Source organism: Puma concolor, chromosome D1 (assembly GCF_028749965.1).
Source record: "Puma concolor isolate L17-30 chromosome D1, mPumCon1.1.hap2, whole genome shotgun sequence".
NCBI lineage: Eukaryota > Metazoa > Chordata > Mammalia > Carnivora > Felidae > Puma > Puma concolor.
In genome coordinates, this window is record NC_141676.1 from 78436186 (window position 1) to 78454120 (window position 17935).

General features: G+C 37.6%; 1 protein-coding gene across 3 annotated transcripts in view; it reads right to left on the reverse strand.

Moving 5' to 3' along the window:
* MTMR2 (myotubularin related protein 2) overlaps positions 1–16754 on the reverse strand; it is a 117399-nt gene extending 100645 nt beyond the window's left edge. The window contains exons 1-2 of one of the 3 annotated variants that reach the window (XM_086678611.1): positions 16477–16752; positions 7219–7289 (exon numbers count right to left, since the gene is read on the reverse strand). Coding sequence is in view for 1 of the 3 variants with exons in the window: in XM_025928015.2 (XP_025783800.1) it covers positions 16477–16556 (80 nt within the window). In the remaining 2 variants the exon portion in view is untranslated. Of the gene's footprint in view, positions 1–1368; positions 1983–7218; positions 7290–16476 lie in introns of those variants that run through there. The other 2 variants (XM_025928015.2, XM_086678612.1) reach the window with 2 other exon arrangements.
* Between the last annotated feature and the right edge of the window lie 1181 nt (positions 16755–17935).

Consider the following 17935-nt stretch of genomic DNA (forward strand, 5'->3'; position numbering starts at 1 on the left):
CCCATGCCTCAAAGTACCGTTCAGCTCCTTGGAAGGATAGAAACTAAGAAAGCCTACCTCTAGCTAAAGGCCTCTTAGCTACCTGCCCTCCTGCTCTTCCCACGCTTCCCCTCCATTTGGGGAGAAGGAACTTCCTGAATCTCCCTTATCATGCCCTCCCATCTATCTCTTCCACAGACATTTACTAACATCAGCAATGGATTACATACTAGGGATAAAGTTGAAAATAGATTCATTTTCTTCAAGGGACTTACAACCTAATGAAGGTGCCAGATATGAAAGTGTCTCATAATAGTACTGTATAGCAATGAAGGAATATACAGGACACAACTGAAACAGAAGAGAACACAAAGCACAGAACAAGATGTAGAAGTGCTTAGTGGCTGAAAACATAAGCTTTAGGGTCACAGAGACTTGATTTCACCACTTAGCAAATAACAATTCAGGCAAGTTACTTACATCTGTCTCTGTTTGTTCTTTATAAGTTAACAATACCGTGTAAGACTATAATAAGGATCAAAAACATGGCCTATTGAAAGTTATTAGTGCTAAATAACGGGCAGTGATAGAAAATATTCAACAAATAGCCCTGTGGAAATATAAGAGTATCTTCTTCAGAAGGGAAAACAGAATGAGATCAGAAATAAGGGTCTCCTTTTAAGAAGGAATCGATTAATTAAATTAAAATGAAGCAAAGCATTTGGCCGCAAAAGTACTTTACACTTAGGTCTATACTGTAAAATGTCCTCATTTGATTAAGGTAACTGCACGTACTAACTTTTAAACTTAAAAAGAGTTTGATGAATCACTTAAAGAACAAATATCAGGATGAAGTTGTTTTTTATATATGTATAAATATATACTATATTTATGTTTTTTGTTTTTTATTTATCTATAAATAATATATTTATATTTTTCTATGTTATATATTTATACATGTATTACACACCCATACACATACACACACATCTTATGTAACTTCTGACACAGTCAAACAGAAGACTGCCCAAAGCTTCACTCACAAAACCAATTCCGTCACCTGAATCTTTCAGTGTAACCATTAGCAAAATATTGAACCTCTCTGGCTTTACTGGTTTGCTGGACTATTAATGGAATTATCATTACTTCATTGTCATTCATAGTACACTTGGAGGTATTTCGCAATAGTGAACAGAAATATAAAACCCAAGCACTAACAGACGCCATAAGTATATTTATAGTACTCTTATTTCTCCTGATCTAATATTTCAAAATCCAATAAAAACATTTCTACCGAATGTAAAAAAGTATGTCTGAAAATTAAAGGTACAGATAAACATAGCAGCATGATATATACCCTTCATTCAAACCAGCCTGAAAACAACTCACCTATCTTTTCGTGTATCCTAGTAAACAAACGCCTCCAGAGGATCTGGGAGAGGTTGCATGTCTTTTGCTTCCAGGTACTACTGACCATAGTCATTACAATAAAATCTAAACCACTTGCCTTATTTAAATCGCTTCACTCCCTCCTACTGCCAATTTAACTTTTCTTCAGTAGTCCATGGAAAGAAAAGGTCCTTTTTAAAAAGTATTCTCTTGAAACTAATGTCCTGAGCACACGCATAACATGTTTGCCCAAGAACATTAAAGAATGTGTTCTATATTCTGCCTGTGAACAAGCTTTTCGAGGAATGCAAATTTGCTTTCAGCGCTTACACAATGGACCATAGTGTCATAAGCACTGTTCATGTTCTATCAGTCATTCTGTTCAAAATTTTATTAAAAAAAAATAATAAAAAGCCTGCAGTGTGTATAAAACATTGGCACACAAAAGACTTATTGTCAGAATATTTGCAGGATCCCCAAAATAGAAAAACAACTACCAAAACCAAATTAATTTATAGCTTATAATTATTTTTTGAAATGCTACACCAGAACCCTAAATTTCTTAACCGATCTATAGTATAAAAAGATACAGCATAAATGATCTTCTCATCATGGCATCTGATGGATACAGATGAGAGAATACATTTTGTATTCTTCCGAGAAACAAAGGGGATTTGAGCTCTGGGACAGCTGGCGCATGTTGGCACTCTGTCTGGAAAATCCCAAGGTTCTAAGGTACACGTGACCTTGGGGACATTTTAATTTCATTATTTTGTTTTCAGGTCTGTCAACTATATTTCCCAAAAGTCAGGACATATTATGTGGTAATGCCCCAGCAAGTGTGAAAAACCAGGCTATAAAGGAAATGCCTTACGTACTTTTTTTTCTGCAGAGTAGTGTTTCTTCAAAGCACTTATCTGGAAATATAAATAAATGGACAAGTAAAAACCAAAATATTCTAGCCAATACTAGCGTGTGTCCAGAGAATGGGGTAAAAATGGAGTAAGAGGCACCTTGAGTCCCAGTGCCAATCCCAAAACCCTCAGCAGCCCCTTAAAAGAATTTCTCAGAACTTCTAAATCTGACTCAAACTCTGAAGACAAGAGCTAAAATTAAAACTTATACGGATTCATAAGTAGCCTAAAGGGGAAGTTATTTATAGTTAAGTGTAGCTGAGAAAATGTCATACTAAACTGAAAATTGGTCACATCATTAGAACTCAAAGTGCACGACTCTGAAACTGCATTTCCTTTTAGAAACAAATACGTCCATTCCAAATTGAAATACAAGGTCAGAAACACTAAAAAAAGGCAGGTGACCTATTACGCAATAAATGCTTTCTCAAAAACACTTTGAGCTGGACAAACAGAAAAACATATAGGGAATTCATTCCTTCACAAATGACCTCACATACGATTTTCTCATCCCATCATGCAAATCTGAATTCAGCATTAAAACCATAAAGTCACATATTCATTCTTCAGACTATCTAAAGGTTTGCCTTTTTTTGTGTAATCCTAGACAAAGCAAAACTAATTATTACTATTAACTAGTCACTCCCTGGCAGTGTAATGAGATAAAACTTTTCTGCACAAACGTCAAAATCCCAGAAAATAACACAGGTATTTCACTTTGTTTTCCAGTCATTAAGTTAAAACATTCAGTAGGAAAAGAAAAGCACTCAATGTCTCTTTCTCATTCTAGCCTGGAAAGGTTAAATTAAAAATCAAATGTATTAGCCTCATTCAGTCATTTATCTCTCCATAATTTCTAATATTCTTCCAAATTTGTGAGCTCAGTTAATTGTTAAAAATCATAAATCATAAAGACTTTTTTCTTGCTTGTTTTTGTCTTTTTTCTCTATCTGTATAACAAGGATGAGGAACACATCTCTCTTTTTAAACAATTTTTTAAAGTATTAATGTTTAACATTAGCACAGCCCTTTACAAGGGTCAAAGCACACTATCTTCCACACATACTACCAACTCTAGGGCTACACTGCCTGGTACTAAATTCTGGTTCAGTCACCCTGTATGACCCTGAGGAAGTTACTTCACCTCTCTGTGCCTCAGATTTGCATCTACAAAGTGGCAATAGTAATAATTCTTATACCTTGCAGGACTGTTATGAGAACTAAATGAACATATATAAAATACTTTTTTTTAAAGTAGGCTCCATGCCCAGTGTGGAGCCCAACACGGGGCTTGAACTCTAGACCCTGAGATCAAGACCTGAGCTGAGATCAAGAGTCAGATGCTTAACCAACTATACTTAAAACTGTGCCTACCAGATGATATGCATTACACAGCAGTTAGCTGATTTTTTCTTATTGTCAGCATCATCAATCCTCATATTTAGGCCTCAAAGCAGCCCTATAAAAGGTAGGACAGCAGATATCATTTTACCCTTTCTCCAGATAAGGGGATCAGGCTCACAGAAATCAAGTGACCCATCCAGAGTCACAGTCAAGAAGTAGAATCAGAACTAAAGAGCCAAGGACTAAGAAGGAATCAAGACATTTCAGTACACTGTGTTGTATCATATCAAAGTTTATTTTTTGAGCTTAGTTCAACATACTACTGTTGAGTATGAGTATAGTTCAACATACTACTGTTTCAAACATTTAAACACTCAAATAATTTTAGGGGCGCCTGGGTGGCTCAGTTGGTTAGGCGACCAACTTCGGCTCAGGTCATGATCTCGTGGTTTGTGAGTTTGAGCCCCGTGTCGGGCTCTGTGCTGACAGCTCAAAGCCTGGAGCCTGCTTCAGATTCTGTATCTCCCCCTCTCTCTACCCCTCCCCTGCTCATGCTCTGTGTCTCTCAATAATAAATAAACGTTAAAAAAAAAAAGTATTAAAAAAAAACATTTAAACACTCAAATAATTTTAAGCAGCACACACTGGTAGCCATGCTGAGAATGAGTCTTTGATCCAAAAGATACCTGCAACTCTTATTAAGTATTTTAAAAGTAGCAACATGAGTCAGACTTTTAAAGAGAAGTATGCACTGAATAATCAGGTTGGCTGGACAAGATGAAACTGTCATCGATTTTCCAATACTCAGAATTTCTTTTAAATAGCAAGATGTATACCCCATGAAACTTCAGGGGTTCCATGTTAAGATTTAAGCTGGGAAGTGGAAACAGAATGGCATTTGGAGTCAAAGTTTAAGTTCTAACTCCATCTCTTATGCACAGGAGACTGTGACAATCACATCACTTCTCTGAGCTTCAGTAACTCATCTATCAAAGATCTACCTCACAAGGATGTTATGAGAAACAATGGAGATGATGTAGGTCAAAGAGCTTTGTAACCACAAAAACTACACCAAAATGTGTTATTATTACTATTAGCTACTTTGATTACACTGAGGGATAAAACTGGGCATTCATCAGTTTCCCATGGAAAATGGCCGACAGAACTCTTCCAATAAATATCATCCTGAGTATTTTGTGTAATTTTATAAGGTGACAATCTGGATTAGATTACACACAGTGAAAGAGAAATTTAGGGAACCTGCAAAGTAAAAAGAAATTCAGTAAAATCTGACCAGTTTCTTTTTCTGACTTTAAATTAAACAATAGTGAAAATTTTCAATCAAGTCATGAGGGAACTTAGACATATTATCATCATAGCAGTAATCATAATACATTCTACTTGTGTGACACTTTTTTAAAAGCTTTTCACACATGTCATCATAGAAATACCATAAATATTATTCTGTTTGTTCACAAATATATGGCAACATTCATAAAATTTCCACTCTTAGGCAAATCCCTTAGCTTTAGTGTCCTAGCATAAAAAAATGAAAAAGTTAGATTACATAGTGGATAAAGTTCTCTTTCACAGCTATATCGTATTTATTGGGGTCTGTGGTTAAAACAGAGGAAAAAAATTCAATGGAAAGAAAATTTACATTACTTAAACTTATTAGAAATGAAAAAGTTATTTTTAAATATTGCTCTTCTTATATCTTACAATTAAAACATGTTCCAAAATATTCAGAAAATTGGAAAATGGCATTTTATAGTTAAACTTACTAACAAATTTGAGAATTACAGAATGTTTCCCAAAAATTGGAAAACTACATTTCCCAATGTAAGATTATAATTCAGTAACTATCAGTATACCATATGCAATACAAAATATACACAATACTAAAACTAAGTCAAACTTCTATAATTCAGAAAATAATTTAGACTATTTCAATCCCTCAGAGATACTGTGACTATCAGCTATAATAATTCAATACTAAAAATATAAAATAACCAATTGTTTAAGGTCTCTGGCTTGGTATATAAAATATCAGATTCATGGGGCGCATGGGTGGCTCAGTCAGTGACTCTTGATTTTGGCTCAGGTCATGACCCCAGGGTTGAGGGATCGAGCCCCCCACTGGGCTCCACGCTGAGCAAGAAGTCCACTTAAGATCTTCTCTCTCTCTCTCTCTCTCTCCCCCCCCCGTTTTTCTCCCCCCACCCCGCCAAAATAAAAAATAACAGAATAAAATATCAAGAAAATAAAACCACTCCTAATAGTATATAACAGAATCCACGGGGGGGGGCAAAGTTTTAACAGTAAACTGTTCATACTATAGTTTAGCAAGCACCTACTATCTGCAAAGCACTATGCTAGTTACCATGATGCAAAAATTAAATCAAATCCCTCCTCAGAAGCATAAAACTTAAAGGCCAAGTAGGAATAGTACCATGGCCAGAGTGGGGGTGGGGGGATCTACTTGGACTACTAAGGTCTTTTTCCATGTAACGATTTCAAAATCAGAACCAGTCACATATCTGATGAAAAAAAAGTCCATGTTTTTCATACACAAAACCCATATGTGCATTTAGTTAATTTTTCAATACCAGTGATAGATTAGTTATGATTTTATATATACACAGTGAAGTTGCCTGGCCCAACAAAAGTCACTACATGATTTAATGAAGTCTAGAACTGGGAGTCAGAACACTTCTAACACTAATTAGCTCTGTGACTTTAAAGGACTTGAAACGACACCAATCTTCTCTGGCCTTCTAGCACATATTGTACCTTTGGGTAAATTATTAAACTTCTCTAGGTCTGTTCCTGCATCTACAAACTTATAGATTCTAGAAAGTATCTGGATTGAAGGTCCTCACTTTAAGTGCAGATTCTTGGGCCCACTCCCCTTGATTCAGAATGTCTGCACTGGAAGCTAGGAAGTTAAATGTCCACCAAGAAACACAGGTGACTGAAATATGCAGGTGGTCCTCAGCCACACTTGAGGTCATCACAAGTCCTAGTCACATCACATGATCTCTAAAGTCACTAACTGTATAAAAAAATGACACAACTCATGTAAGCACCAAGGTCTTAGGAATTCTGGATCTAGCATAATGTGCAGGCCACAGTAGATGATAAATAAATATTTATAAAGAGGAAGAAAGGAAGGGAAGAGACTAGCTGTCATATTTTTGGCTAAGAAACATACAAAATGGTAGTAAAATTAAAATTGGGTAGAACATACATCACCAGCTGAAGAGCAAAAACCTCAGTCTGTACACACATATAATTTTAAATATAGCAGGAGCCACTGTCAAACTGCAAACTACTAAAGAGAAAAAGGGAAAAAACATTATGCGGAAGCCCAAAGAATTTTAATGGAAAATTACTGGTGACTAAAACGTAGCAACTGTTTACTCCAACACAGAATTTTAAGGACTGGGACTTGGAATTGGGACTCAAGTTTGAAGTTACTGGTCACTCAAATGCATAAATTTCATTTGGGGCAAAAGTATATGGATTCCAGAAATATTGTTGGCAATATTAACTTTTGTCCATTTTTAATTCCATTTTCCCATTCACTTACATTATAATTTTTGAGATGTTTTATCTTCACTTCTGATGATCTTCAAATGTCAATGGCTCTTAACACATTAACTGTAAACAAACACACAAAGGAACTTAGGGGAATTCAGATATTTAAGGAACCCTACAGTAAAGTATTCTAAATTATTCTATAAAGCCTGCAGGGTAGGGAATGGCAAGAGGAGGTTCTGGTACCATGTCTACCTGCTTCATAATTTATCTGACGTTCAAAATGTAGTATTGTTCTAATGACACTATCCTCTTAATCATCAAGCAAAGAAAAAAAAAATCATCCAATTTTCTGTCAGAAGAAAACAACATTCGAAGCTAGAGAAAATTCTCTCCAAATATGGACACTCTGAACGCACTAATTACTGTGTACACGTTATCCTTTTCCTTCTCGGTAGTGCAGCCAATCACTCTACCACCCATCAACTTGCCTCGGGACTGTCCTCTAACCACCAGGTTTTGGCCTGGACCTTGAACACTAGATCTTCGGGTATGATCAGTTCTTTACGAAGACCCTAACATTAAAAAGACTTGGGTCCAAATGTCAAACTGCTCTCCCTAATCTTCAGTTTTCTCATCTGTAAAATGGAAACAGTTAACACTGTTTATTTTATCCAATTATGATGATGATATGAGAAAATGCATATTAAAGGATTTAGCACTCAGAAATGTTATTATTTATACTTATTATTTATATTAGTATTAATAATCACAACAACAATATTAATTTACTAGTAGAATAACTGTCCACCACTTGAAAAGCAAAGCTTATCCCAGGGGCTTATATTTTTAGGTACTGCCTTTGGTGGTAATGGAAGAATATTATTCAATACCAGTAGCAGAGGACATCTGTATCGTATAAAATTTTATTTTTGACCTTGCTGAGCATCCTGGCTCAGCTCAAGAAAATTAAGCTCCTGGTAACCAGGAGCCTATCATCAGCCAAAGTTATTATTCCTTTTGCTAACACACGACCTGCTAACAGAGTCCTACTTGAAAAACTGCTCACTTGCAGTCATCTGTGAATGCAATTCTGTTAAGAAAGGAGATGCATATATTGGTTACTCATGCCTATTAAACCCTCTGAATCCAAGGAATAATACAATCCAGAGGAGACTTCTCTACCCTCTCCTACTCACTCCTAAATGATTAAACACCTATGTTTGACATTCCATGCTTAAAATAGTAATATTTAAATTAGGACACACAAAAATGAATAAACAGATTTCTGTGGATTTTCAAATTTGTAGGTCAAAGGTATAAAAACACACAAAATATTGGCAAAAGCACTCGGAAACTAACATGGCCCCAAACAGCAAGCTTTATTTCCCTTACAGATACCAAACCATTAGAATTGAAATGAGAGAAAATACCTAAATAGAACCTGATGCAGTATTTTGGGGGTGGGAAATAAAACACATGGACACGTGGCTTGGAAATGAGCTGAGAACTGCAGAAGAGTAAGCAGTGTAGGCCACCATCCTCACCACCATGGCCACTTTACCACGCAATTCCTTGAGCTCCTCAGAGGAAATAAACAATGAAATAGTACAGCTGATCATTCTTCATTTGACTTCCATTTGCCTTTCACTTCACAAGCTGACGATTATTAAACATATCCCTTTTACACTATAATCCCACATCAGGCTTATAAAAATCTGGCCCAAAATAATACACAAAAAAACAGAAAGTTAAAAAAAAAAAAAAACTCAAGAGTTGAGAGTGCTCCAAGATACCGTTTTCTTTTCTAGTCTGCTACCATATATCATGTCTCTCAGTGCATTTTCTACGTTGGTCACTGCTTTTGCAAGTCTCAGAAGTGAAGTATTGTAGACTTTAACCGGAAAATGTCTTCTTTGCTAAAATGATTCATTTAAATAATATGAAGAAGCTGCTAATTACCTCCAATACCAATTCTCTCCTATTTCTTACAGACAGAACCTCCCATTTTTAGCTTAACACAGGCCTCCCAGAAGAGACTATATATCCTAGCCTTCCTTTTGGCTACGTATGGCCATGGGAACATGTTCTGACCAACTGGATAGAAGCTTAAAAGACTACATGTAACTTCAAAAAAGTATCCTTTAAAGAGAGAGAACATACCTTTCTTCTTCCCTTCCTCCTTTCTCGTGACTACAATGAATGCAAAGGTTAGCGCTTCAACAAATGTTTTGGTTCACGAGATAACACTGGAATAACGAGTCTGTGCCCTTGACACTTCAGGTCCACTATATCGGATCTGTACTGACTACCCCCGGGTTTTTATGTGGGTGAAAAACTTAAATTATCTCTGTTAAGCCAGTTAGTTTGGATTTTCTCTTATACTCTGTGAAATCAAAACCCTAACTTTAAAAAAATAAGAAGAGTTTTCCAAGTATCACTATTTAGGGTTTTTGAAGTATATAGTTTAAAACACATTTTTTAATGTTTATTTATTTATTTTGAGAGAGAGAGAGAGTGTGTGTGTGTATGTGTGTGTGTGCCCGCACACATGCAAGCAAGGAAGGGGCAGAGAGAGAGGGAGAGAATCCTAAGCAGTCCCCATGCCCAGTGTGGAGCCTGACCTGAACCAAGATCAAAAGTCAGACGCGAGGCACCTAGGTGGCTCAGTCAGTTGAGCATCCGACTTTGGCTCAGGTCATGATCTCGCGATCTGTGAGTTCGAGCCCCACGTCAGGCTCTGTGCTGACAGCTCGGAGCCTGGAGCCTGCTTCAGATTCTGCATCTCCCTCTCTCTCTGCCCCTCCCCTGCTCATGCTCTGTCTCTGTCAAAAATAAATAAACATTAAAAAAAAAAAAATAAAAGAGTCAGACGCTTAACAGACTTGAGCCACCCAGGCACCCCTGAAACATATTTTAAAAGTTAATTCTTATTATATTGAAAACATAGCATCTGCCCTTATTTAATATAGACTAAAAAGTATTTAAAGAGCCCAAGAGATAATCACATCCAGTAAGAGTCTCTGAAAGAATGAAAACTCATCAGCGAGTATTGCCACAGTAAGTACTAAGTACTTGGGCAGGGGAAGAACTACAAAGTTGATGCATTAGCAGTCTATAGTGATGACAGCATTGGTACATATACAGAAACACATTAAGAAGGACAGCACAATCAGTTCTGTGTAATAGAATTACAGGAAAGTGAACTGAGGTTATTATTTTCATTAGGAGGGCATCTTCACCAGTGTCTTTCAGTTTAATAACCTTGTACCAACCTTTTTTTCCCCCAATATTTCCATTTTTAACCTGACTTCCTGTGGAAAGCAGGCTTATAAAATCACTCCCTGTCCTTAATTATAACCTCTCAATAGTTTTCAATCCTATCCACAGATTTAACTAAATCAAACAATAGGACAAAGATGGCAAGTGCTTTACCTATTCAAAAAATAATTTTCTTAAAAAGAAAAAATACTCTCTACTAAAATCTAGAGACTTTCCACTGGTCAAGTCCTGAATCACATACAACCTTTGGCCCTGGTGATTTTGAATACAATAGCATGAACTTGGCAGCTTTACAAAATAAACTTACTGCTTTCTGGACATCTGTATCAGGGTTATTTCCTTCCCTTGGGCGTAATCCAGACTTCACTGGTTCAGGTGATGGTTTCCTGGAATTACTTCTTTATAATATATTTTTTAATGTTACCCCTAATGTATCTTACCAAAGACCTATTTTTAAGAAAAGGCCTAAAACACGTATTTCTGATGTGTTACTCATGGCTGAGAAAAAGAAAAAAAAAAAAAAAACCTCAAGAAATTTCCTAAAATTAGATATCATAAATCCACAAAAGATGACTTTTACCTTCCACTACTTCAATCAATATTTGTACAAAAATGCTGTCAAGTAATAGGCTTATGGTAGCTGTAACACAGACCTTAACTTAGTCTATTTCAGCAAATTTCATGGAGTTACTAGAAAACAATTAGTAAAAGACCTAAGGCAGTGGCTCTCAAACTCTTACTTTTAGTTTAGGATCACCTGGAGGACATATTAAAACAAACCGCAGGCTCTACCCCTAGAGTTTTTTATCCAATTAGATCTGAGGTAAGACCAAGGAATCTGTATTTTCAACAAATCCCCAAGGGATGCTGATGCTACTGATCTGGGAACTAATGGTCTACGTTAACAGAAGACTACTGATGATAGCATAAAGAGGAAAGAAGAAAACATATAGGGGACCCAATCTCAGCTTTAGTATACTTGTATACTTTTGACTAGTAATTAATCTTTTTAAATGCTCTTTCAGAAAAATCTACACAGTAATTACTGATTAGTTCACAATAATATTGGATCTCCTCTGACAAAACTTTAAAGTTCTTTTAGGGTCCTGGAAAAATAAAATCCAAAATAAGTAATTTTTAAGTGACCAATACACTCAATGTCTGACACAAAGTGCTAATTATATGGCCAAGGCTTGAAGTTCAACCTGTGAGTTTCACTAAGTTCCACAGTGAGTTTCTACCACTAATCCTCGTCAGCTGCCTCCGAAGACATGCCAAGAGTCACAAGGAAGTGGGTAAGAATGTGTGATTGGATACAAATCCATCACCACTACTGGAAAACAACCCAAAAGCATATTTCCTACCAACATATTACCTCTAAGTGACCTTGAGGCTGAAACTAAAGGTCAGACCTTACAACAAAATGTGTCTCAGAAATCTCAAAAACTTTTCTCCCTTTTCAGATTATAAGTACCGTCAAAATTCATGGAAACAAAAATCCAGGATTTGCTGTTTTCAGATGATGGTAATTTTAAAGGAAGACATGTAACTTAAAAATGTAATTAGTTGAAGGCTATTTTTTGAGTATATTCTGGGTGCCACCCTTTGATTTTTATCTAAGCTAAATGTAAATATGTGCATATAAATATGTAAATATAAATGCTAGTGAATTTACAGACTAGAAATCAACTTATACACCAAAATAATCTGAGACGAACAAGTGGTGCCCAGCATGAGGGTATATAAAGGATGAAAGAAATAGGCATTAAATAAAATGACTGACAAGATAAGTTAGACAGAAAGAAACCAAAATGATAAAGAGTAGCAGATGGAAAAGCAGGTAGGCTACAGGAACACAATGTTGTGAAGATATATAGGACTGGGCACAAGAAAAGATAATGTAGTCAATTAAATCAGCTCAGTGTGTCAAGAGACTTCATTTAAGAATAACTTTAGCTTGAACCTGAAATTGTGTCTTTACAGGCCAAATTCAACATAAGAAAACCCTTTTTAATCCTTTGAGTGGACACAACATATAAAATAGCAATGAACATTCAACCATTCTTTATTTAAACGTTCACTGGGCACCTATTTGGCATCACATGTGTCAGCATTTGATTATGCATAGTAAAAAATAATCAAAGAAACCCACTCAAGCAGTACATTTTATAACAGCGTACAAACTGAAAAAAATGGAAAACCAGACTAAGAAAGCAGAATACTACCAGGATAGTGTCAAATCCTGCTGCATAACTTATACAATTCTAAGGCACAGGCCTACCCTAGCTATCATACTAGCCCACAGTACTGTTTTAACTCTATCCTGTATAAGTCATACTTATGTCAAGAATCAGAGAAAGAGCAGCAAGAATTAAATTATGGAATACAGCCAGGTTGTCAGTGTGCTGAAGTGAATTTGCTCCCAGCTCTCTATCAGCTGGACGCATTGAAGAATGGACAACAGCAGAATATACAAGAGCTACTGAACAGCCTACTGAAGTTGAGCAACTCCAAGCAAGACTCACCAAAGAACATTACTTTTTTTAAGGATGCAAGACGACATGACCATAGCTGATTAGGAAACTGCCATCCGGATATCATATGAAAAATAAAATCACTCTTTTCTGGCCAAAAAGTATCAAGTCAATGATGATCTAGAAGGCAATGCCTAGAGCTGCAATAGCAACTCTGAGATGACTAAAGATAAAGACAGACAGATAGGTAGATATAGATATCAAGATTCAACATGCATTTAGTGTGAACTACAGATCCCACAAAAGCCAGTCACCCCACTGCAATGGTGTGTCATTTTCACAAAAACAATGGGCAACCAGAAAGACTAGTGTATTATTTTTCAGATTTATATTACCCCGATATCCCAGAAAAGCATTAAAAAACTTACAAATTAACACATTTGAATATAACATGATACTTAAACTGAATTCATCTAATAGTAGAAGTACTTGAAGAAATTAGAGAGGGGTGTATTACCAACTTCAGTTACAAATCTGACTGAAATCTTTTTGCTAAATTGAAGAGAAAGATGCAGTTACATAGTTTCCATTTTCAAACAAATGGGAAGCATACATTTTTGACATAAACAGTTTTTCTTGGAGCCAAACTCAGCAGAAATCTGTGTCAGTCTGTCTAGTCTGGAAAAGACATAGGAAACACATTGAACATATAAACTATTATTGTATGGGAGGTATCAAAAAAATTCACATGGCAATTCCCTAATTGAAAATATGAAATTAAAAATGTCCTAACTGTAAAAAACAGAAGGCATAAAAATAAACTACACTTTAAGGGCAACGTTTCTGCAAAAGGCTGAGATAATACAGTCCAAACATTGATGGTTTGCTTTACCATAAGCTATCAAAGTAAAAATTTAAGCTACTGGATAGCCACTTAGCATAGCTATTCTAATCATGGTTGTCTACCTTGCCTCTGTATTAGACTCACCTACAATTGATTGTTAGCCTAGATTAAGTTTAAATTTAAGCTTTCTAACAAGTGTCTCCAATGCAGCTATTCTACACTGATCAAACAAGTGTAATGATTCATAAAATAAAAGATATGAAAAAATTTAGCAGGGTGAATTCTACCTAGCACACACTCAATAAATGTTAGTTTTTTCAACTTTCCAGAGGAGAGGAATGAAAGCTGGCATTCTCCTATGGAAAGTAGATCATACTTATATTTTTTCCAGAGAGGATGAGGATAACATATTCCAGTCAAAACTCTTTCAAGGAGTTACTTTTCTCATATTCATCTGTCAGTAACAATTCTTTAATTAAGGGGCGCCTAGGCGGCACAGTCGGTTAAGTGTCCGACTTCGGCTCAGGTCATGATCTCACAGTTTGTGAGTTCGAGCCCCGCATCAGGCTCTGTGCTAGAAGCTCAAAGCTCAGAGCCTGGAGCCTGCTTCAGATTCTGTGTCTCCCTCTCTGTCTGCTCCTCCCCTGCTCACACTCTGTCTCTCTCTCTCTCAAAAATAAATGAACATTAAAAAAATTAAATTAAATTAAATTTTTTTTTTTAAATTAAAAAAAACAATTCTTTAATTAAAACTTAAAATGTATGTATAAACGTTAAAGTTACTGGGCTTTCTTTTGGGGGGGCAATAAATGTGCTTAAGTGGCATAATTAGGTACGTTAATTTGTAATAATAACAGACCTTTACTTAGTATAATTTCAAAAATCCGTTAACAAAGAGTATTTGTAAAGGGAATTAGTAGTTGATAAGAATGCATCTTAATAATCATTGTCATTAAGATAAAGAATGATAGAATTTTAGAACACCCAGAGACCTTATAGTTTTTCTAGACCAGCTTTTTTTATTTTGAAAGATGAGAAAATGTAGACTAGAAAGATTATGATACAAGCCAAAGAGCTAGCTGGGCCAGGGACTTTTAAGAGTTCCTAACTTCCAGTATATTGTTCATTCTAACAGACTATGCTGCCTCCTGTGGTTCTAAATCCTCTTACTTGGGTGAGATTACTGGTTGCCTCATTTGTTTTCTTTACATTCTATTCTGAACCATAGCTGTCATTTATAACTTTCCTATAAAATATAATTTTCCAACCTGTTTTCTCTTTAATTTTAAATCCTCAGCTTTCTAAATTTCAGAATAATAAACATAAAATTTTAAAAATACTTGAAACAAATGTACAATATATGTAATTGAATGCAAAGAAAAATTCTTCTCTCCTGGAAAATTATTAAATCTACAAATTCAAAAAAAATTTTGTTGAGCACCTCTGACACACAGCATCTCTGTTAAATGCTGGAGATAAGAAAATGAGTAAGGTCCTTGTCCTCCAGTAGCTTATAGCCTAATAAAAAAGACAATTAAACAAGCAATTACATTGTGTTTGTTAAGAACTCTGGAAAAGGTGTGGGTAGGCTGCTATGAATGCTGTCGGAAGAGAACCTTAATTTATAATGATGATATCAGCTAATCATTTCCCAATGAGATCTGAACAGTAATAGGAAAACACAGCAGTATCACCCGTATTTAATGAAACCCCAAAACGAATTAAAAGAGAGAAACTTCAGTTTACTCAGAAGATAATGAAAATTATGTTTTCACATAGCAGATCAGTATCTAATAACTCTCTAATAACAATTAGACTATTTTTCGATGGAAAAGAACCTTATTTTGTTATGGATATATAATATACACAGGTCTTCTATTATTTCTTCCCGAAATTTTAAATCACTGTTTTAAAACCAAAGGAAAAAAATTCATCGAAAACATGTCTAGTTAATATTCGCAACAGCTGTCTGCAAAACTGCATACTAAAGTCCTCCTCAAAATTCCAGGGAGAAAAAAAATCCCATCTGGTACAAGAGAAATAACCAGGAGAACCGGTAGTCCAAGAAAGAAAACTACCACTCATTAGTCACTCGGGGTTAAGGACTAGTCAGATTCCTAGATAATGACTTTCAGCTGGAAGATTTAGAAAAGAGACGTACAGTGGGCATTTTTATTTACATTTTTAAAACGAAAAGGGTGGCGGGTGGTCAGAGTATAGGGAAAATCATGAAAGCGATAAGGAAGTGAAGTGATGGAAAAAAAGAGGAGAGGGTGGGCAAGAATCCAAAAATCAAAGACATACGGACAGACGGAAGAAAGACTGGAGGATGGTTTTGAACATAGTAAAGAAAGACAGGCAGAGAGGAAATGAGGGGTGGTGGCTGGGGGAAGGGCTGTCCAAAAAAAATAATTCGAGATGGAATGAGAAACAAGAGAAACTAATGAACTGGGGCTGCCTCAACCAGGGATGAAACGAGATCGTTGCACGAAAGGGAGAATCACCGATAAGGCGGCAGTGAGTTTTAACCTCCCTTTTCCCAGCCTCTAAACCCCAAAGAGGGAGGAAGAAGTGGCTCCCAAGTCCCAGGGAAGGAATTTCGGCGCAGCCTTCGGAAGCACAGTCCGAGAGATGGGGCACCATCCAGCGGGTCCCCGGCCCCTCTCCATCCCTCTCGGACGCTGGGCGGGGCCGTGGGCATCCTGGTTACCTGGACAGGGAGTCCACGCTGGGCGGCCGTGCTGCGGCCGGCTGGGAGCCAAGACTCTCGCAGCTCGAGCTCTTCTCCATGGCGCGGCGGGGGCAGCGGGAGGGAAAGGCTGAAGCGACCTCCGCCGCTGCGGGGCGGGAGGAGCGGAGGGCGGAGTGCGCCGGGCAGGGGCCGCGGTCAGGCCAGCGCCGGCCCGGGAGGGAGACCGGAAGCGGCCATGTTCCCCCAGACTGCACCGCGCCCGGGGGCCGCCGAGGAGCCGGAGGACCCCGCGGCGCCCCTCTGACTGCAGCCCCGACGCGCTGCGCTCGCTGCGTGCGCTCGCTGCGTGCCCCGCGCGGCCTCTAGACCCTGGGAAAGGAGGTGGCCGTACGGGGGGGTGAGAGGGTCCCCTGAGGCCGGAGGGACGAGGACCCCGTGGGAGGAGGGGGAATTTTAGAAATGAGAGAGAGGAATAAGGGAATACTAGGGATGAACGTCTCCGGGGAAGAAAGGGACAGGGCTGATGGGCATGGGGATGACTGAGGCCGGCACGGTGCTGGTCAAGGATAGTGAGAAGACGGAGTAATAAAGGAATGCCGGCCAACGGTAGGATGAAGGGGCAGAAAGGACGTGGGGGATCACGAAGAGAAAGAACATACGGGAACGTAAAGGATGAGGAAACTCGAAATGGCAAAAGTGTTCACCAGATTTGGGGCTGAAAATACTAATTAATTGTTATTAAATAGCGATTAAAGGCTGGTTTAGTGAGTCAGACATGAATTCAAGTCCTGCCTCTGCCAGTTACATGCAGTGTGACCCAAGGCATTGAACATCGGCTTCCTTAGCTGTAAAATAGGAAGACTAATGACTTCACAGATTAGATGAGTTAATGCAGGTAAAATGCTTAAAACAATTTTTGGCACATAGTAAGCACTCAAATATTAGATGTTAGTATTACTGCCTACTTCGTAAAGGTTGTTAGGATGCGTGTAATGTTTTAATGCATAGAAACAGTTTCTAAGACAACTGCAAGAAACGGACAGGAACATACAGGAAGGGTGGCAGAGAAGAAGTGATTGGTATGGGAGAGGTAGTGGAGAAAGTACAGGACAGGTAGGGAGAAATTAATCCTCCTCATTCTATCTCCATTTCCCCCACCGACCCAACATTGTAGAAGAGGCACTAGAAAAGCAGAAATTTTAAGTCCTGCTATAATTTGGGTTAAAGTCTGTGTGGTCTGGAAGTGTGCAGGGGAGAAGCGCTTTGGCGTTAGTCCATGGCACACACAAGGGGGTATGGAAGAGGAAAATGGGAACCAAGAAATGCACGAAAAGAATTAGACACATTTATATACTATTGTATGTGGTTGTGTTGGATAGGGGACAAACTAACAATCTTTCCCTGCCCTCACAAGTTCCCTTGTAGGGCAGGAAGGGAGGGGAGAGAGAGAGAATTGTGATGAGAGAATAGGAACTGG